This window comes from Sceloporus occidentalis, unplaced genomic scaffold (assembly GCF_023333645.1).
Source record: "Sceloporus occidentalis isolate IW3139 unplaced genomic scaffold, rSceOcc1.0.p SCAF_3, whole genome shotgun sequence".
NCBI classification, from domain to species: domain Eukaryota; kingdom Metazoa; phylum Chordata; class Lepidosauria; order Squamata; family Phrynosomatidae; genus Sceloporus; species Sceloporus occidentalis.
The window spans coordinates 188600300-188622261 of NW_028316983.1; the positions used below are offsets into that span (position 1 = coordinate 188600300).

The window sequence follows — 21962 nt, forward strand, 5'->3', positions numbered from 1 at the left end:
GTCTGGGTACTATTAAAAGAAGAAATAAGTAGTTTTAAAGAATATATTTCTATTCTCCTAATTCTTTTTACTCTTGAAAGATCATTATCTAATAAAAGAAACTGCTGTCCACAAGTGAAATGTTGCACGCATGTTGTTAACATGTACTAACATCAGCAAGGGAAAAGGAAGATGCCTGGGAGATGCCTGGTTAGTGTTGTAAAATATCCCACGCCTCATTTTTAACTCTACCTATTTTTCAGTATATATTAGCAGTGAGGACAGTGGGATGTTGCCTGCTGCCTTAAACAATAATAAGATAGGTGTAATGCGGGGAATTTTTTGTTTTAACTTTGGGTCAGAGAAGTTTAAAGCTATGTTACTAAGTAAGGGTTACTCATTAATATTAAATTGCCAAGAGCAACATACATATATATCTGAGAGCATTTGTTAAGATTTTTAAAAAGGTTTCTCTTAAGAGGAGGTTTGAGAGAATTTGGAGACTTTACAAATTTACCTTGAATTAAGCTTTTGTGGATGGCAGTCCATAAAAGGCCTTGCTAAATTAAACGTATTAGTCTTAAAGCTCCCCAAAGAGTCCTCTACTCTCACCCTTTAATAATGAATTCATTCAGAGTTAATTCCACTCTGTCTCACATAAGTGAAATTTTACCCAAATATTACCAAGAAAACTAAAATCACCAGGATAAGTGATATACCAGTTTTGTCCATAGCAGTTCCTTAGGCCGTTTGTTTACCTGGAAATAAAGCTCACTGAATACAGAGGGCCTTAGCACTGAGCGCATGGGACATCACTGTTGGATCCTACTTGCATTTGGGATCATGGAGGGAAATTTACAAAAGGCAGCAAGTAGCAGTCCTTTCTCCCTCTTGCACCACTCTGTGACCCCAGATGCAAGTAGCATCCAACAGCTCTGTAAATTTCCCAGACACTATGGAAAAGCAGTCAGACTGTGATCTGTAGAGCCTCTGTTCCATCGGCCCTGATGGAATAATCAACACGAAGGAGGTGTTCAAAAAGAATATGATTGCAGCCTTTTAAAATGTGCAGTTTGGAAGGAAATCTCCCTTAGGGCCTAAGGGAGACAAGATGTGACAAAAAGGCTGGTGAAAATATGTCACATACACACACTGCTGACATCCCTGTCCAAGCCTCTAGGAGAGACTACAAAATTATAATCTAGGAATTAGAAATCTCTATTTTATTCTCAGCCTCCACTGTCTCCACAATTTGATCTTTCCAAAGCAACTCAAGCAGCTAAACATTATCTGTGGCTTGATTACATCCTTGCCCCATCGAAATTGCAGGAGATGTTTTCAATCCAACTCAAAGTCTGACACCTAGAAAAGTTTTACTTTATGTAAAGGCACCAGATCCCATCTGATCTTGGAAGCTAAGCCATGTCAGCCCTGATTAGTACTTGGATGGGAGACCACCAACAAATTCCAGGTGCTGTAAGCTGTATTTCAGAGGAAGGAACTGGCAAATCCACCTCTGAGTTTTCCTTGCCTAAGAAGACTTGATGAAACTCGTGGGGTCTCAATAGACCAGTAGTTGGAAATGTTACCTGGGGTATTCTGGGAGTTTGGACATTGACCTGGCAATTTTTGGGGTAGTGGGGATTTCATTAGGTCTTTCACAATTGGGTTACGTGTCTTTCTAGACATCGTAAGCTGTTAACTGGTTAAAGTTCAATGACTGACCAAGTAACTTTACAGTTTCCCAATACTGAACTGTGTTTGTAAAAAGATTTTCAGGACGACTGAAAAAGATTAAAAACGCTGAGAAATGTGGACGAAATTTTAAAAATTAACTAAATAGTGTAGAAAACTATTGATTTAAAAATATATAGTTTAGAACATTTTCTAAATTAATACTATCGAACTTTATGCAGCACAATCCTCCCTTCCATGTTTACTTGGATATTGTTTTATTCAGTGAGGTACTCCCTAGGGACTGAAGCCCTAGTGTCTTACCTAAAATAGAGGAAATAGAGGAAATCAAAGAGGGAAACTCTCCATGAAAACTCTCCATGTTGAGATGTTAATTTTTTGAGACAGTAATTAACCACTTTTGAGGACATTAATCAGCATGAAAGCCATTTATAATTCACCAGGAATGTATGCTCTTGAGAAAATAAGCAGCACGATAATTTCTTTCGATATTCCAGTGCCAGTTCAGTTTCAGATTCTGACTTGAAAGTAGCCCATTGCTTCACATGTTACCATAACTGTATCTTTTGTACACACTTCAGCTGCTTTAGTTTCCTTACATGCCAATCCTAATATAGTGGGATTTATTCTAATTAGAGTTCAAAAAGTTGTATAAAAAGTTACTAATATAGTTGGATTTATTCTAACCAGAGTTCAAAAAGTTAAAACATGTATCCACCAGCCATCATGGTCAAAGTTAGCCACTGGATTCTGGAAGTTGTGGTCAAAAAGTAACTTTCTCAACTCAAGCCCTATTGTAATGTATTTACAATTGGGATGCCCAGTAGGATGCCTAGATAAGTTGGTCAAATACAAAGATTATCACTGTGACTATAGATAAAGAAGTTTAAATAGCAAGAGAAATAGTCTATCAGTAAGAAACTTGCTCTCCTCTATCTAATCTGCTATTACTTAAGATTCTCTGTTGGGTTTTCAGTGCAAGAAAATGTTCAAGAGGCCTGTGCTTTATTGTTATGACATTTATTATTTGTATCTCGCTCGTTTTACAACTGCGTGCTGCTACATACTCATGGCAGGGGGTTGAACTGGATGGCCTTGTGGTCTCTTCCAACTCAATGATTCAATGAATACAATTGCTAGATATTTCAAGGTGTGAGACTCAGTGACTTGTGTGTTTGGCAAAACCTCTTACCTTCTCAGACTTTCTGAGTAGGTCATTTAGCAAGGGCATTCCTGACACAATAATAAACCACTCCATGCATAGGGTCAATCTTTTTGGAAAATGGCTCCAATCCTAAGAGCTCTACACTTGTGGTATGGGCTACTTTTGTAGATAATGTAGAACAGACATCAATCTAGCTGCAGAATGAGGTGGGAATCATGGGGCCCTCTAGATTTTTTTTGGACTGCAACTCCTAGCATTCCTTACTGGCCAGAGCTGCTGGGAGTTGCAGTCCAAAAAACCTTTGGAGGGTCATGAGATTCCCACCTTTGCTTTAAGCTAATTACTTTCTCTCACCCAACCTCCCTCCGATCTTTAATACTGATACAGCGGCCTACTTGACTAGGCTTTTTAGGAATATCCGTTCAACACATAGAGAAGTGTGTAGATGTAGTAAATGATGATGAATACTATAGGTTTGCTTGATTTGTGTAAGTGATGGTGGAGAGATACAGTCTGGACATATAAAAACAGTCTTTGGATCACAGCCATGGTCTCAAGTGAATTTATATCAAAATATATCCCAAGTCAAGTGCGCTGAGCTCTGTTCTGGAATCAGTAAGGGATACCGACCATTTTGGTTGTTTTTCTGTTAGAGAGTAACATATGCCTTACCTTTCCTGCCAACAATTTCTTTGGAAATGTATAGATGAAACTGTACATATGTGCATATGAACATCTTTGTATATATGTGTATATGAAAATGTATATATGAAAATCTTTGTTGTTGTTATGGCCCTTCACTTTGATGATGGGGATCTTTTGCTGTTGTTTTCTTGGAAAGATTTATGCAGAGGAGGTTTGCCATTGTCTTCATCTTAAGCTGAAAGGGAATTCGAACCCTGGTTTCAGTGCAGACAACTCAATGCTCATAACATTCATAAGAAGTCAGGTGGAGATGTATAGTTCGATACAGTTCCATATGTGTAAAAAGAGCTATCCAGTCAGTTCACTGTGGAGTAAACTGAACACAGATATATAGATATTGCTTTTGTAATTCACACCTGCACCAACATGAGTTTGGTTTATAGTCTCACTAGACTAACCGGAATAGATTAGAATAACATTAATTACAATTTAAATTTTCCCCCTAAAGACACTTGCAAATATCTTAAGTTCTGTGTTGATCTGTTTAAATTGGTGTACTTACCATTGAATTGAATTGATTTCTAAGCCATCTATCAAACATACTCTGTAGCTGCTACCATTAAAATAATATGGATTTATACAGACTCCAACGTGGAGATATACTGTATATTTAAAAATTCCCACTGCTAATTACCTCAAATAATTAATAGTAAATAATTTTAACTGCAGTTAAGTGTATGAAGTGTAAACTAAATGCAGGTCACAAAGATATCTTTTGATTAAAATACAGATCAGTGGTACTGAATCATGGCAAATAGAGGGCTTGTGAAACCCAGCATTTAATCTTGAAATATTAGGAAACAAATAAAGAGCATCTGGAAAGCAAATGGCTTTTTGATTAAAACAATGAAAAGAAAACCGAGTCCAAATAAATAATTTTGGTGCTCCAGAACACAGTGGGACTGAAAAGCACTGGAAACAAATAAGAGGGTTGAGCATGGAAGTAAATGTTTATTAGCTTGTAGTTGTTGCTCTTTTGCCACCAATATTTCAGACTGTCTGGAAACTTTAATTTCACAGGATGAGCCTGTCCTATTTGGGGGGTCAAATCTTATCTGGTATGTTAATGAATTTTCACAAATGGCCACCAAGCAGAGAGAGAGAGTTCAGGGATTGTGGGTGGACCTGGGATGATCTTTTGTCAACCGCAGGAGAGATTTGGGGGGTGGCCTGAGGTCTCTAGAAAGAGCAGGGATCTACCTTACAGACTTGCTCTGACAACAAGCCAGATAAAAAGACCTGGATCTGTTATCACTTTAAAAGCCCATTTTAATTGCCCAAAGGACAAAGGAGAGACTGGGTGTCTCCTTGCAAAATCATTTTTTCAGAAGCCTTGGAGGAGAGGGATTACTTTGCCAAATGATAGTTTTGTTTCATTTTAATGACAATCTTTTGTAGGTTTTTAAAAATCTACATTATATCTGTCTGAAGTTTTAAGCCACCTTGAGTCCTGGTTCTGTGGGGAAAGGTAGGGTGTATATATATATATATATATATATATATATATGGGACTGTAGATATATATATATATATATATATATAGTGTGTGTACACACACACACACACACACACACACCAGCATACAAGATAATATTTGACACACACACACACACACCCAAAAAAGGACAGGCTCATCCCATAAAATTAAAGTTTCCAGATGGTTTGAAATATTGATGGGAAAAGGAACAACTACTACAAACATTTATTTAAGTGCTAAATTTTCTGATTTGCTTATATACATTTTCTTGTTTGTTTATACACACACACACACACACACACACACATATATATAGTTTGTTAATATATTATATATTACATACAATTTAAATATTTATTTCAGTACTAAATTTTCTGGGTTGACTATATAAATTTTCTAGTTTGTGTGTGTGTGTGTGTATATATATATTTGTTTATTTATTATATATTATACACAGTTTCAACATTTATTTCAGTGCTAAATTTTCTGGTTTGCTTATAAATTTTCTAGTTTGTGTATAGTTGAAAGTGTCCAATAGTTTCTAAGGAGAATCTAGGAATCTATTAGATATCCTGAAAAATATGGCAAGTAGTGTTACTTTGGTGTGTGTTTTTTAAGTGCTTTTTTGTGATCCTAATTTCAATCCAGATTTTCCTAACTGCAGTTTTTAGCCCCTGAGTGGCTAAATTCAGCTGATGATGTTTCCAAGGAACCTATGAGATGGTTCTTGGAGGGGGAAAGTGGCACTTTCCAAATAGTTCAGAGATCTGCTCAGTCTGTTTTGAAGATTCAACCTGATCAAAGCCACTGGGAAACTAGACAGAGCTGAGGTTGAGAAGAAGAGAAAGTTTGGATTAGACTAAACATGTAGCAATCCTGCAAGGGCTACAGAATAACAGACAAAGGGAAAAGGAAAGGAAAGGACAGGTTATTCCTATTTGGAAATAAAGGAAGACATTAGAAGTGCTTAAAACAATACTTTAAGGAGGAACTTGGAGGTGCAGAAAGAATCCGTTTTGGCACCGCTTTTGAACTGCCAAGGCTCCATGCTCTGGAATTCTGGGATTTGTAGTTTGTGGTGGCACCGGAGGTGCCACCACAAACTACAAATCCCAGAATTCCAGAGCATGGAGCCGTGGCAGTTCAAAAGGGGTGTCAAAACGGATGCTTTCTTGCCAAGGTTCGCTCTCAAAAGAGGTTTTGCCTTTGCTTGCCTTTGAGGCTGAGAGAGTGTGACTTGGCCAAGATCACAGAGTGAGCCTTCAGGCTGTATTTGCTCCAAAGCTGCAAATGGAGGACAGTCCTCCGAAGAAAACGAGAGCGATCTCAGCGCGGCGGGTTCCGCGTTTTTAATTCCAATATTGGCGGCCGATCGGGATCCTTTGTAGAAGGGATCCCTGGAATCTCAGAAGGCTTTCTTCCCATTTTTAAGGGGGGGGGGGGCTCCCAGGACATTTATTTATGTATTTACTTATTGGGTCGCCCGCCTTTCTCCAAAACCAGGAGGCTGACAAAATTCTCTGCTGCAATAAAAGAAAGAGACAATGAGTTTTTGCAGCGGAAACCGAAAGGCAGAGAGTTTAGCGGTTCGGAACCACTGACACACTTATAAGATAGACCTGAGGATCATTGGGTGAGCTTTCAACATTTCGTTTCTAATAAATAATAATAATAATAATAATAATAATAATAATAATAATAATAATACATTTATATATTTGAATGCCACAAGGAAAAATTGCTGTCTGTTCCTCTTCGCTTCCAAGGCGCTTACTTACAATCAGGAGGATCAAATGGCTGGTCGGTTTTAGTGGGGAAACATGCTGGTTTAAATTGCACATTGTAGTATTGTACTGTACTACAATGTGCAATTAGAATGTACAATGTACTGCAATGTACAGTTAACATGTGCAAATGTACAATGTACTACAATGTGTGTTGTACATTCTAATTGCACATTGTAGTACTGTACAATACAGTAGTACTGGAATAAATCCCAGCATTTTGGAGAGAGAGGTGGCTGGCTCCCAAATGAAGAGTATTTGGGCTATAAATTATTATTATTATTATTATTATTATTATTATTATTCCAAATTCCTGGTTGTTCATCTCCTGCTTACTTTGTCTCCTTTGTCTCCTAATTAATATTATTTTAGAGGTGTTTTGATCATGTAATGTTGTTGTTTTAGATTGTACTGCCGCTTGGCAGGTTTTTATCCCCCCCTTATTTTATTTGACCCTTACTATGTGCAAACTTTACAGTCCTCTAATAATAATAATAATAATAATAATAATAATAGGTGTACAAAGCTGACAGCTCTGCAGTGGTCTCCTTACTTGGGAGCAAATCCTAGCAAAGGAAATGGGACTTACTCCTGAGTAAACTTGGAGGCTCAATCTGAATTCTTCTTCTTGGAAGAAGATTTTTGTGGCCTCAGTCCCTGGAAGGAAAAGCAATGAGGATCACGATATGAATCCTGACTTATGGCAACCCTATCCTAGGGTTTTCCTGGCAAGATTTGTTCAGAAGGAGTTTGCCATTGCCTTCCTCTGAGGCTGTGACTTACTGTGACCCCACCACACCATGCCGGATCCCATTGCTACTCAACTACTCCGAAGTTACAAACATTGTACTTCTGGTTTACTCATCAGCTCAGAAGTGAAGCTCATTGAAGTCATTGGGGCTGGCTCCTGAGAAAGTGAAGCACAGAAACTCCACTTATAGGAGATTTTTCCCCCTGCCCCCCTCTGGGCCTACAACAAACTCCCATTCCCAGAATTCCATAGCATTGAGCCAGGGCAATTAAAGCGGTGTCAAACCAGGTTATTTCAGCAGTGTGGATGGGGCCAGAGAAGAGGGAGCAGAGATGGGCTTTTAACTATAATAAGTGAACCATGAATAAGTGAACCATTTCCAGATGAAGAAAATAAGAGAGGCCATTTCCAGACATGGGTCTGTAGATCGCAGAGAGAACTTGGGATCTGGCTTCCAATGTCTATCCTGTCCATAAACCCTTATGGGAGTCACCATCTCTTTCAGGGGTTCCCAAGCTTGTGGCCCTCCAGGTGTTGCTTGGACTTCAGCTCCCAGAATCCCCAACCAAGTTGCTTGGAGTTGAAGCCCAGTGGCCAGGGTTAGGTTCTGGAGAACCTGGAATGAGCTGCAGGGAAAACATGAACCCCCTTGAAGGAAAGAAAAGTGGGATCTCACCTGTAATGAACTCAGAGGCCGAATGAGGGTGAAATAGCTAGAAAGGGAATATTGAGGGCTTTAAAAAGTGGTGGTCACAGTCTACCTGAGGATACCTCTCCATGGTTTCTCCCAGAGGTTGAGGAACCCCATGTCAAAAGGGCCAAGCTGGCTCTCATCCTCTTGGCCTTGTATTGGCAAGGGGAATATTTTTTTATTCTGGCTGCTGAGCAGGTGTGATACTTTCTTATCCTGATGCTGATCTCCTTGAATACTGCAATTTGTTAAATTATGCTTTTATATAAATTCTGTGTGTGGGAATAGCTTCTGGAGCAATGAGAATACTGATGCTCCATGAAAATCTTGCCCCTCAATGACAATTCCCTTGTTGTGTGGCAACCCTAAAGCTATCATGAGGCTTTCTGGGTACCTTGCCAAAGTTTGCCTACTGGGTTTCCATGGTTGAGGGGGATCCAACCCCAGTCTCCAGAGTCACACAGTCAAACCACTATCCCATGCTGGCTTTTTTCCAGTCCCAAAATTTCTTGCATTGCAAGAATGAGAATAAAATGGTTCAAATTCTTCTTAAAATTCTTCTGTTTGCTGTGTCCGCATTCCCTTTTCTCTGGATGCTTAAATCCTACTGCTAAATGCACAAATGCACAAATGAAGTTACTGCAATGCTAGAAATGTCAGGAACGTTTTTTGAAAGAGAGGAGAGATGCCGTCATCCTTCCCCCTCTGTAGCTACAGGGGAGGAAAAAAGGGTATAAATCAAATCAATCAATAAATAAGGCTTCAATTTTTTTATTCAGTTATGTAGGGGAAGCTTAGAGGAGAAATACTAAGGAGCTAAGCTTCCCCAGAGTGTCTGACTAGGGCTGTGTATACAGAAAAGGGAGGTAGCAGAAATGCAATGGACTATCCAGAAGATGGGATACAGAGTATTGGTGGTAGAATGGATATGGGTGGTGCCATTTGTAATTAATTTGTAACTTTGGTTTGTCAGCTGCAAATCTATAATAACACATTATTTTTGTGTGCAATTCTACAGACATATACTGTACTATGGAGAAAGTCCTATAGAAATAATACATAGCTTACTTAGACTAGAGGTAGGAATTGTGAGCCCTCCGGATACTGTTGAACTCCAGTTCCAGTTATTGTTTCAGGGCAATGCTATTTCTTCCTCTGGTGCTTACAGCTGTCTAGGTAGTATCCTAATAACAGTTTGATCCTAACAGAGTTCCCCACTAAATGTCAGCCTGACCAACTATTCAAGTTGGGAACAAGTTTAGTTTTGTTCTTACTCTTAGGTAACTATGGATAGGGCAGGAGCCTTTTAGTGTGTTTCTAAAGGAGCATAGTCTATGGCATTTACTTTTGAATAGATTTGGCTTGCAGGGCTCTCTACCTGGGAATTTAGTTGTACTGAAATCCGTAGGACTCTCTTTCTCCCAGATGTTTTGGCTGGATTCCTTAGAATCTTAGATGGATTCCTTAGAGTCATTGTTGTTTTGAAGGAGATGACAGAGTGGAGGCCATTCCCTGCACAGCTGTGACTGAGACTAGCAATGTTTTACAGTTGAAGGGAATCCAAGGGTGGAGGGTTGTTTTCGCAAACCACAAGGTGCTCTGGGCGGACTGTCCTGCTTGGCTTACAGTAAAGCAGCCTTTCTTTCCTCTTTCCACTCTAGACCTCCTGGATGAATTGCAGGACAACCGGGAGTGTGTCAACTGTGGCTCCATCCAGACCCCGCTGTGGAGAAAAGATGGCACTGGCAACTATCTCTGCAATGCCTGTGGGTTGTATACCAAGATGAACGGCCTCAGCAGACCCCTCATCAAACCCCAGAAGAGAGTGGTAAGTGCCAGGCAGAGTTAAGGGCAAGAGGAAATGGATAATATTCTTCATACTCCTGGAAATGAATACATCCTTCTCCATTTCTGTATTAAAGTGGACTTAATGCATCACACACAGTACCACACAGTTCCAGAGCCTATGAAGACCCATATAGTAAGACCTATTACTCTATGCCTGTGCTTAGTTTCTATGAAATCTCATAGCTGCCAACACAGAACTAATGGGCTTACTTGGAGTAAACATGGATGATGATGATGATGATGATGATGATGATGATGATGATGATGATGATTTATTTCTGCCTTTTACCCATGGAATCAAAGTGGATTACAACAAGAACATGAGATACAAAAAATAATCATACAGTAAACATAAGCCAGAATACAAAACATAAACCTAATGTCTAAAGCAAGGAATATATATATATATATATATATATCTCCACATTATCAACATAATAAACTAAAATATACCCTAACATAGTTAATCTAACTAACAAATATCAACTTTCCCCTAGCAATAAAAAATACAGTTCAATACAAATACTAGGGCAACAATAATACAATGGCATTTGGTTAAGCCAAAGCTAAGGAGTGCTTCACATTGGCATGATCATACCCAATGGGGTTTAATCCCTAGTAGGTGTATAGGACAGCAACCTATTCATATTTACTTGGGAGTAAGTCTAATTGGATATAAAGGGAATTATTACCATGTCATGCTGAGTTTGGGTTTATTCAAGCCTCTATCTGAACCTGAACCTGTACCTACCAATCTTTAAGCACAGTAGAAACGATTAAAACTGTACAGGCAAAAGCTGCAATCTTGAACAGCAACAGGTAACAATGAGCCTTATTTCTGAGGAACATACTGGGATGGACCATTTTATATCTTATATTGATTGGTTAAGACCCAAATTCCAAACCGACTTTAGAGAACTAGGACAGGTGGTTTTTGTCCGGTTGATTCCAGTAAAAGGGACTTAGCTGTGGTTAGTAAGCATTCTTCTCCAAATCATAAGGGCTATAAACACGCCTGGTCTTTTTTTAAAAAGAGAGAGAGAGAGGGAGAGGAGAGAGATTCTCTTTCACATCAAATGAGCCTTGAGATTTTTAGGGCTGGATTTTCAGGAATTCAAAGTATGTCTGTGTGCATTAGGATTAGAAACCACCAATTCCCTAGAATGAAGCAATCCATAAAATATTGCCTGAACATTCCTGACAGTTTCTATTTTGGCTCTGTTTAAGTTTGTTGACCCAGGAAGCAAGTAAATCCTAAATATTGCCATTCTTTATCGAGGACTTTAAATGTAATAAAGCATATTTTGGGGAGGTTTTTTCCCCCTCCTTCTTTTAAAGTCATGTCTACTACAGGAATGACCATTCACTCACTGAATGTGAATGTCAGGTGAGCAATGCAGTAAATCAGTGTGGACATATAATTTGTGTGGCATGTGGTGCTGGGATGAACTGCAAATGAAGGGCTCTTTATTTCTTTGCCTCTTTGAATGAAGGCAAAGGAAGAAAATGTCAACCTGCTTCTAAAACACGGGGGGGGGGGGGCTGGGTGGTGGGCAGAACTACAACTCCCATAATCACTGTGTGTACTTATAATCCAAAAAAAGAAGTTGTAGCCTACAAAAGTAAAATGCTGTGTCTATTTCTCCCTTGACTATAAATCCTGCACTCCTCCCATTCAATAAAATCCAATCTCTGTTTTGCACCTTCCTTTGGTCCTCAACATGGTCACCCTTATCCAGAGACAATTCAGTGATTCCCAGACTATGGCCTTCCAGGTGTTTTTGGATTTCAGCTCCCAGAAGCCACAGCCATTTTGGCCAATAGTTTGGGATTCTGGGAGCTGAAGTCCAAAAGACCAGAGGTGGGAATCACTGCTGGCTTCAGAGGTGAAAAAAGAACTTGGCTTCTTTTCCTCTTGGAGCTGATCATTATTTTGGTTGAAGGATTTGGGTTCAGAGACAGCAGGCCAAAGGCCTCCTTTATCTTTCTGCATCTTTCATCCTGGAGGCTGCGGTGACACTGAGGGATTTATGGCTGCTTCTGAGTCATGACCTCCTCAGGGCCAGGGCCTGCAGGCAGCCCTCTGCTGCTGGGCATATTCTCCAATGACAGCAGGATGCACCAGGCATCACCCAGGACTAGAACCTGATTGGGCACACATTTATTATACCCTCCAAATATATTCTTAAGAGACAGAGTCCAAGCATGTCTTACATGTACACGATCTGCAGGCTAATAACATAATCTCAGTTCACTCATGCTTACAGAACTTTGGCGTCGCTTTGCAAGAAGGAAAGGTGCACAAGCATAAGAATATTTTACAAAAATATATGACATTTGAAACGCCACTTAGCAGCAGAACCTCAGCTCAGTGGCAGAAAAGCATAGAAAATAAGTAATATTTTAAAGGTCAGAATGGTGCTCCTTAAAGCGAGAGGCTCTCTTGGAAGCTACATTGACCTGCATTTGTGTGGGGAAAGAAACATGTTCCTCCCCCTCCCCACCATAAGCATTTGAATAACTTTAGCCTTAAATTATCATCATTTTTTTCTTTGTCATTGGCTACTCTTTTACTTTTGTAATCTACTACATTTTTAATTACTGCATTTTTCATCATTATGCTCTATTACAGTATATTAGCTGAAAACCTAAGACAACTCATCTGAAGGGCAGGATATATATATATATATATATATATATATATATATATTTTCATACACAGTAACAGATAAAATAGCATATTCCATTTGAAACTCTTTTTTCCAGTTCATCCACCCTGCAGCTGGTATATATTTATATGTACATTTTAAAAAATACAGGAAACTGTGTAAGAATTGAAGTCACTATTATAGTTCTTGTTATTACTAGTCCTGTATAAGATCAGATGCCGTTATTGGTTTGACTACGCTGACTTTGCAAGGGCTTTTGGCATAACTTTAGTAGCGTTCCTTTTTATCTGGGCTGTGTCACCTTCACGAGTCTGTTCAAGGATAAACAAACACATTGAGAGAGACAATGAGCTTTTAAAAGTCACACTTTCCTCATTGGATCACCACTTCTTCGGTGAGGTTACCATAAGGCAGAGGCATTTCAAAGTTAGTCACAGTGTGGGTTTCAAAATGGCTATTTACCCAATTCCATTAAATAGGACATAATCTAATTAGGAGAAATAAAGGGAATGGAGTACTTTGCTCGGTTGTTACCTCTTAATCCTCCAGCTGCCAGTTTTGTCTTATGAAAAGGCCACAACATAAGACAATTGTAATTTTAAAATAAACTAGAGACACAAACATGCCAAGAAAATCTCATGATAGGTTCACTTTAGGGCTGCCACAAGTTGAAGGTGCGCAACACCAAACAACAGAGATAATGGTTACATTGTTTTAAAAAGGGGGTACACAAACACAGTATGTTCATTTAAAAAACCCCACATATTTTCAAAAGCAACATTTGAAATTTAATTTTGAAATGTTTTAAATGAGCCCCTAAAAACTAGATTAGAAGATATTAGGTTTATGCCATTTTGGAAGTAAAGGGCAACAAAATAATCAAGAAAACTCTATTATAAATTATATCATAAATGATAATATGTGCACCAGTCTGGGCCACATCCCAAAACGCTACAGCAAAAATGAGTAAAAATGAGATGAAGGGAAATTTAGTTGTGAAATGGCCCATTTAGTGTGACTTGCAACTGACTGTTGCTGGTCAATGATTTTCCATTTTATTTAATTTATATGTATCTTGAACATGGTTCTCTGTAACTACCAACTCTACATTCATATCTGGAAAATAATGTAATAGCCATTTAACATTTTTAAAATGACTGTTAAATTGTGAAGGCTTGGAAAAAATGTAAAAATTAAGGAAACAGTTTCCCTGGTTTTTCCTGAAGCCTCCCCCCAAAAAAAAATATTGAAAGAAAAAAAGGGTTATGAAATATTTTATTTTAAAAATATGAACAACATGTTTAATATATTATATTCACATATTTATTGTCTCAGATTAATTTTTTAAAACAATGTGGAGGAAGACATTTATATAAATCCATATGAGTACGCATCAGATCACTGTAATCTCTGGTCTTGGATTTCCTTTTCTCAGTTCATTTTAAGAGAATGAATCCATTAGGTTTACTGCAAGGTATGAAGAAGTAATGGGAAACAAAATATTTTTTCCCATTTTACTGATGTTTTGTTCTTTTTTGGGGGGTTGTTTCTTTTTTTTAGGGGGGATTGTTTGCTCAACATTTTGATAAAACTAGAGTGGTCTCTTATAGTTTAGGTGTTTTTTACATTTCAGGAACTTGTAGCTCCATTTGTAGCAAAACTGTTTTTTAAAAAAATACGTTCAATATATAATTGTAATTTTCAATTGGGCAGGTTGATATTGCGTTTTTTAATTTCCCTAAAATTATCCTTTTTTTTCCCTTGAAAAATAATTGGGGGGGGGGACTCTCTCCATGGCTCCAAAATTTCTGGAAATTTTACATTCCTAGATTGGACAATTTGCTTCCCAGCCATTTAGCTGTTAATATGAATTATGCTGAAACTATAAGAAATTATGTGTATATGTAATGACAGAAAGAGAGAGAGAGAGCACTGAGGATTTTAACAGCTTTATCTTTAAAATCAGAGGGGCTGTAATAAAGCTAATGTTGTTTAATAATTGTCAAGACACTCTTCTGCAAATATACGTTTAACTGATAATGTGACTTGCATTTTTTGTAATACAATGTGTGTTTCTAATTAAGTGAGAAAAGATTAAAAAGAAACTTTATCGTCTGATTTTAAAACAATACTGGCAAGTGCTATTTGTGTGTGTCAGTTGTTTCAAAAGGAGAGCAGTTGTTAAGAACTATTTCTAGCAACACAACAAATAATTTTGCAGAAAGAAGAGTGGAACCCGAGGCCAATTTATGTTTGCTAAACATTTGCAATCTTGGATGAGAGGAATACAGCTCTCTGGAACTGACTTTTGTTTTCTGTGTAAATGTGTTAACATTTGTAAGGTTAAAGATAATTGCTGATCCTTTAAAAAAAAACTTGTGCAAAACAGCAGATTTATGATATAGCTGGAATTCCTTGCCTGTGATTAATGTAAAAGAGATCAATTGCTACAGGAAATTTTATAACCCCTTCACCTTCACTTCACATCTTTATGGAGACTGGCTTCAGTTATGATCGATGGGGTTGTAAAGCTCTTTGTTGTACAGTTATTTCTGATGTAACGTTGCCTCATCTTGGCTCCAAACTCTGCTGAAGAGTGTCATAAATGACTTGTTTATAATATAGACCTTTCTGCTCTTCATGAGCCGCCCACCCCCTCCCCAGTGAAAGCCCACTTCTGCAAGGCATCTTGGACTTATTTCTCCACATAATTCCCAGAAAACTAACAGAGTGGGTTTTATATATTCAGATGATTCAAGTGATCATCTAGTATGCTAGAAAGCCAGAAACATGGGTTTTGAAAATGAGTACAGAAAGGGGGTTGAAAATGAGTATCTTCCTCAAGGTCATTATGCATCTCTGTAGGTTCACTTCCGCATGAAGTTGTGTCTATCTGCCCTTGGGAAAGTTAGTAATGTCTTAAGTGAAGCCACATATCTTTCCCATGGGATGGTGTGAAATAAGAATCCAACCCAATGTTCTGCTATGTAAACAGTCTGCTGCCACACTCCAGAATTTTTTTGTAGTTTGATACCACTTTATCTGTCATTTTGGCACCAACCTATGGACTCCTGTGATTTGTAGTTTATTGTGGCAGTAGAGCTTGCTGACAGAGAAGGCTAAATGTCTCACAAAACTACAAATCCCAGAATTCCAGAGCATTTATTCATAGCAGTTAAAGCGGTGTCAAACTGCATTAATTCTACAGTGTAGACGCAGCTATGGACAAACGAATCAATATTATCTTTTACAAATGTGGAACATTTTACAGTGTCATAGGCAAAATATATATGTGGGGAATCAACTGAACATTTCAGTCTTCTGTGCTTCTGAGCTCCTCTTTTCTGCCTGCTTCTCTCATTTTTTCTTTTTCTTTTCATAGGCAGTATACCATCATAGAGACTCTTGTGGCTTCTGCGCTGGGGTGGGGATATGCAAACTATCATGTCTTCTGCCATTATATTTCTCTGTTTTTGCATTTCCTTCTGCTTGCCTCTAGCCTTCTCAGAGACGACTGGGTTTGTCCTGTGCTAACTGTCACACTACAACTACCACCCTCTGGCGCAGGAACGCAGAAGGAGAGCCCGTTTGTAACGCCTGTGGCTTGTACATGAAACTTCATGGGGTAAGCAGCTATTTCAGTATTATCAGGAGTTATTTTGGTCCCTGCCTGGTGCGTGGTGCACTCTGTCCTGGAGCCATTCCTTGGAAGGAATGTACATTAACTTTCAGGGAAGAGAAGAGCCACATCCCACTTTACTAGAGACAGAGAGAGACACACCAGCTATTAAATGACAGGGAAAGATATCAACTCTATAACACTGTATCCTAGCACAGCCCCTTATTTAATGTGCCAGTTCAATATAGAAGTAATTGATTACTGCTGTTGGCAGACCTTAAGCTTTGCAAATGACTGGAAGAAAGAGCCATCTTCATCTGGAAGGTTTAGTTGCTACATACTTGACAAATTCTAAGCAAGAACAATTTTCCTCCACAAGAGAAGACAAATGAGACATGCTAAAAAGCAGATTAATTGAAAGTTTGCTGGTCTCCTCCTTGTATCAAATGCTGACAACATACACTGTTGTCAATATGCCTCGTATCATGTGCTGACAATGACATAGGAACAAGTATACCTGAATAACTTGTGGAAAAGGCTGTGTTTCTGCTTCCACTGCTGTATAGAATTCTGAAATAGTGAATCTGTTACTACAAATTTCCTATTTGATAGGCTGTGGCTGGATTGAGCCTAGCACCACCTCCTCAAACCCTACTCAAAAGGTGATCATCACTTCCTGAGCTCCCAGCATTTTATCTCTCTTGCCTCTCTTCATGGAACACAAGACAGCTTATAACAACATTAAAACAGGATAAAGTTAAAACCTGAAAAAAGTAAAAGCACAATTAAACTATCATAGGCAAATAAGATGAATTTAAGAAGTATGAAATAATTTGAAAACTTTACAGCGGCTCTCATAAAAAGGCATTTCTGCATAACCAATTAATCATCAAATATCTGGTTAAAAAAAAAAGCCTTTGCCAGTGAACGGATACTAGAGATGGAAGCCAACCTGGCCTCCTGTAGTAGGGAATTCCACAGCAAAGGCTCTCTCCCATGTCCTCACCAGATGGGTCTGAGGCTGCATCAGCACTGTAGAAATAATCCAGTTTGACACCACTTTAACTTGCATGGCTCAATGCTATGGAATTCTGGGAACTGCAGTTTGGTGGAGCTGTGTTCTGGTGCTCCACCAAACAATTCCCAGAATTCCATAGCACTGAGCCATGGCAGTTAAAATGGTGTCAGCTGGATTATTTCTGCAATGCACATGCAGTCATAGATAGTGGTGAGTTAAATTCTTAGGTATGCAGAATGTGGGACTAGGCTTCACCTCAGTGGAGGACACAGCTCTCTCTTCTGCACACACAAAGCCATAAGACTGAAGTAAAAAAAATGTGAAATTTTGTGCAAAGGGTGACTATGTAATAAATTGTATGTGTGTGTCTAAGGCAGGGCAGTAAAAAGATTGCGTATTTGTCCATTTTTAGTGCTCTGCAAGAGATGGAGAGGAATCAGTTGTTTCTCTTCTTTTCTGCCCAGTGGATCTTTTTGCTTAAAAATCTTCCACTGAAATCAAGGCAGGGGCAGGGGACTATCAAACCTGGACCCTAGAGGCAATGGAGGATACTTTGGAACCATCAGGTATTCCACTGCCATTGCCTTGTTCCTGAAATGCCTCATTCTGGGGCCTACTGCTGGCAGGAACATGACCAGCAATAGAATATCATCTATGGAGATTTCCATTGGTGCAACTAAGGCATCTGTGATAGAATTGGCTGCTGCTCCATCCAAATTCCCCAAACCAGAGGATGTTGGGGTTTAAGATGCCTTGGGCCAACATAACCATCCAATGTTCCCAAGATGGGAGGGACAGTCCCAATTAATCCTGTATCATTCCATTTTTTTCAGCTGCTTTTAAAATGTCCCAGTTTAGCTCTGCCTCATTTTGCCCCTTTGTAATTACCTTCTTTCATTGGCAAACTGAGTGCAAAAGTAGATTGCACTAAACGCGGATGTTGCTTGGCCACATGTGCCCTGGTTTTCATCTGTAAAATGTGGGTGGGTATGCAACATTATCGTTGGTTTATAGTGAGTTGGCTCTAATGCAGGAAAATACATTTCCGACAAGGAAACTGCTTCTGAATTTTAATGTCTTCCTTTATGTTTTGGCATTCCCTTTTAGGTGCCTCGACCTCTTGCTATGAAAAAGGAGGGAATTCAAACCAGGAAACGCAAACCAAAGAACCTATCTAAGATAAAGTCATGCTCGGGTAAATATAATGAGAGTTGGTGGAGGGACAGAGATTTGGCCATCCAGAGAACACACAGTTTCTAACGGGTTGTGCTACCATTGCAGGTAATAATAGCAATAATGCTGTTCCTATGACTCCAACTTCCACGTCTTCTACGAACTCAGATGACTGTAGAAAAAATGCTTCCCCTAGCACACAGCCCACAGCCTCAGGGGTAAGTGATAAAACAGTATCCATAATAGTACATACATAGATTTCCGCAGTCTCTCTTATCTCAATTTTTTTATCTTATCTAGTAGAACAGTAATCAAAATAAACTTTTCAGTTTGTTAGCTGATACTGGAGTGGGAATTTCACAGGAAATTGCCTATAAATGCAAACACAATGTAAAATGAAAGCACTTCGCAAACAACTTTGGTAAGATATACAGATATATAGGTATAGATACAGATGCTTTTTTTCCTTATTTATCCTGTGTTGTACTATGTATTCTGTTGTGCTCTACTATATAGTAGATATTGTCCCCAATCCAGGTTGGGGTGATCCAACAGTTTCCCTGTGCGGCACACTCTGTATAGAGCAAAATCCTCTAAATTCAGGAGCTACATTACCTGTAGTTTTACAAAAATATAGAGAAATTTTGTTTGTTTGTTTGTTTAAAATATATACAGCCCACCTTTCTCCCAGCATGGGACACAAGGAGGCTTACAAAACTAAAACAAGATGAAGCTTTAAAAAAACCTAATTAAACAAACAATCATCATAATAAAATGGCATGTATTCTAAAAAGTATAAAATCATTTAAAAATGTAACCATAAAGAAACAATGCATAGCCCTCACCCCATAAAAAGATTTCCTGCAACCAATTAATCATCAAATGCCTTTTAAAATAATTATTTAAGTATTTACTTGCTGGTGAAAAGCAAGTTCCAATGGAACCACCATGGCATGGCGCCTCTGGGTTCCTTCATTCAGCACCATAGGTAATCTGTTGTTCAAGCAGAATTTGCACAAGACATTTTGCTGCTTGGTACAGAACAGTAAATGGTGTCATACGCGCCCTCCTATAATCCCACAGGCATCTCTTTCCCTCTTCAAGTCAATACAAAGGCAGCAAATGTTGCTGCCTTTTTATAATGCTCAAAATCTGCCTAAGGCAGCTGCTTCACTCTGCTTAATGGTAGGGACCCACCATTTTGGCTGTCTACTAGAGCAGCCTCAACCAACCTAGTGTTGTCCAAATGTTGAAATACAATCTCAGCATCCCCAGCAAGCATAGAACAGGGGAGCTGCCCTTCAACAGATTTGAAGAAGCATCAGGTTGTCAAAGAGTACTCTTAACTAACCAACATCTATCCTTGGCAAAATGCTCAAAAAGCAAATAAGGAAGATAACATTGAGACTCTATGGTGAAGTTGCAAAATAGCTGAGGAGGGACTGAATTTGTTCTCAAGGTTGTGGAATAAAAAGAATGAAAACAAGGAGCACCATCAAGGTTGCGGAGAGGGTGTATGTGCACAACACAAGAATTTTTAAAATACTCTAAACAATATTGGGGAAAGGAGACCTGGACAGTGATTAGGGTGAAAGGAATTTGAACCTTTTGTCAGAGGAGTAAGGAACAATTGCAATAGGTTTCTTGAGTAAATAAAAGCAGCTGAGCATCTTATGATTTCTTCAGAGAGCTCAAATGTTACTTTTTTGGACCACAATTCCCTGAATTCCACACTCAGTCAGTAATTATGCTGACTGGGGGATTCTGGTAGACCACAAAGTAACATTTCCAAATTCTGCTTAAGTAGAAAGCACCCAAAGTGTAATGATAGTAGAAGTCAATCACAGGTTCCTTCATTGTTTCCCCTGTCATTTCTAATATGTCTCATACTTATTAGCTTCCTTTCATTGCCACATAACACCAGCATAAGGCGAGGAACTTAATATTTTTCATGTTGCACATTTTCTGCAGGAAACACTAATGTAACCCTGGGGTTTCCCACAGCAATCATTAACAAGTCGTATTATCCAAACTCGCCATATTTGCTAATACACATCATCTGGAAATAAGCGGACGCAATCATAGCAGCTGTTGGTTGGGGCTGTTAAATAGGAAAGGGAGTTGTTCCACAGAAAATGTGGGTGTTGGGACTGCATGGTTGGTTGCTCAGTGCTATTTCAGTTCACAACCTGAAAACTGTGTTTGTTTCAAACTGAATTCTTTGGCCACTGTTGGTTCAGAGCTTGGAATGTTACACTTTTGGACATCCTGGTAGATCCTGGGATCTGGAGGCTAAGATGTTAATTTTCCAAAATTCTCTGTAGTTGGAGTTTAAACAGTGGATGGTTTATGTTTCTATAGTTGGTTAAGAACATCAGGCTAGTTGTGCTGGATCAGAGCAAAGACCAGAACACATACATCATTACAGTGAAATTTGCCAGTGTCTATAACTTCAGCCTTTTCTTGATATCTGCACACCTGCCTAATTCTTCCACCAATATTTGTGCATGTGGCCCTCTCTGCCCTCCTACATGTTCAGCTAAGTCTGAATGTGGAGCTGGATGTACCAGAGTTCTGAAAAGTAATTAGAGGCTGCATCTGCAGTGCAGAAATAATCCAGTTTGCACCACTTTAACTGCCACGGCCCAATGCTATTGAATTCTGGGAATTGTAGTTTTGTGAGACATTTAGCCTTCTCTGTCAGAGAGCTGTGGTGCTACAACAAACTACAATTCCCATAATTCCACGGCATTGAGCCATGGTAGTTAAAGTTGTGTCAATCTGGACTACTTCTGCAGTGCAGATGCAGCCATAGAATACAGTTCCTCAAACTTCATAGGGCAGTTGTTTGGATAGGTTGAATGGATACAGTAACTGATACACAGGGGGGGAACTATGGAGAACAACCATTAATTCACTGTACTTAGGAATTTTGGGAATTCGTCTGCCATCCACAGATTAGAGCTCCCACAGATCACCCACACCATATTATTATTCAATGGGCTCCCCCTATTTAGTGCATCCTCCAGATGTACTGGATTACAACTCAGCCTATGTAAATGTCATATGGTACTAGTCTCTTTGTCATTTCTAACATGTCCCAAACTTATTAGCTCCCTTTCATTGCCACATAACACCAGCATAAGGCCATAAACTCTTAAATATTTTTTCACTTTATTAAGCCTCTGCCTTTCATTCTCTGTGGGATATTTTATTGCCTATACATGTTACATTCCCTTTGTAGGTTAATCTGAAGCTGAAGTGAAATATTCTTTCAACAACTCATTTTCTGAAACTCCTTAAATATTTTGAAAACATAGTGAAGGCCAAGCAATGTTATTTTGGCACTAGAGAAGGAGCAGCAAGTTCTCCCCCATTCAAGTTGCAT

The 21962-nt window shown here is 38.9% G+C and overlaps 1 protein-coding gene across 2 annotated transcripts in view; it reads left to right on the forward strand.

Moving 5' to 3' along the window:
* Positions 1-21962, forward strand: part of LOC149317246 (transcription factor GATA-6-like) — a 40848-nt gene that overhangs the window by 8510 nt on the left and 10376 nt on the right. For both annotated transcript variants that reach the window (XR_016280615.1, XM_089517162.1), the window contains exons 3-6: positions 9909-10075; positions 16264-16389; positions 18509-18596; positions 18683-18792. Coding sequence is in view for 1 of the 2 variants with exons in the window: in XM_089517162.1 (XP_089373288.1) it covers positions 9909-10075; positions 16264-16389; positions 18509-18596; positions 18683-18792 (491 nt within the window). In the remaining variant the exon portion in view is untranslated. The remainder of the gene's footprint in view (positions 1-9908; positions 10076-16263; positions 16390-18508; positions 18597-18682; positions 18793-21962) is intronic.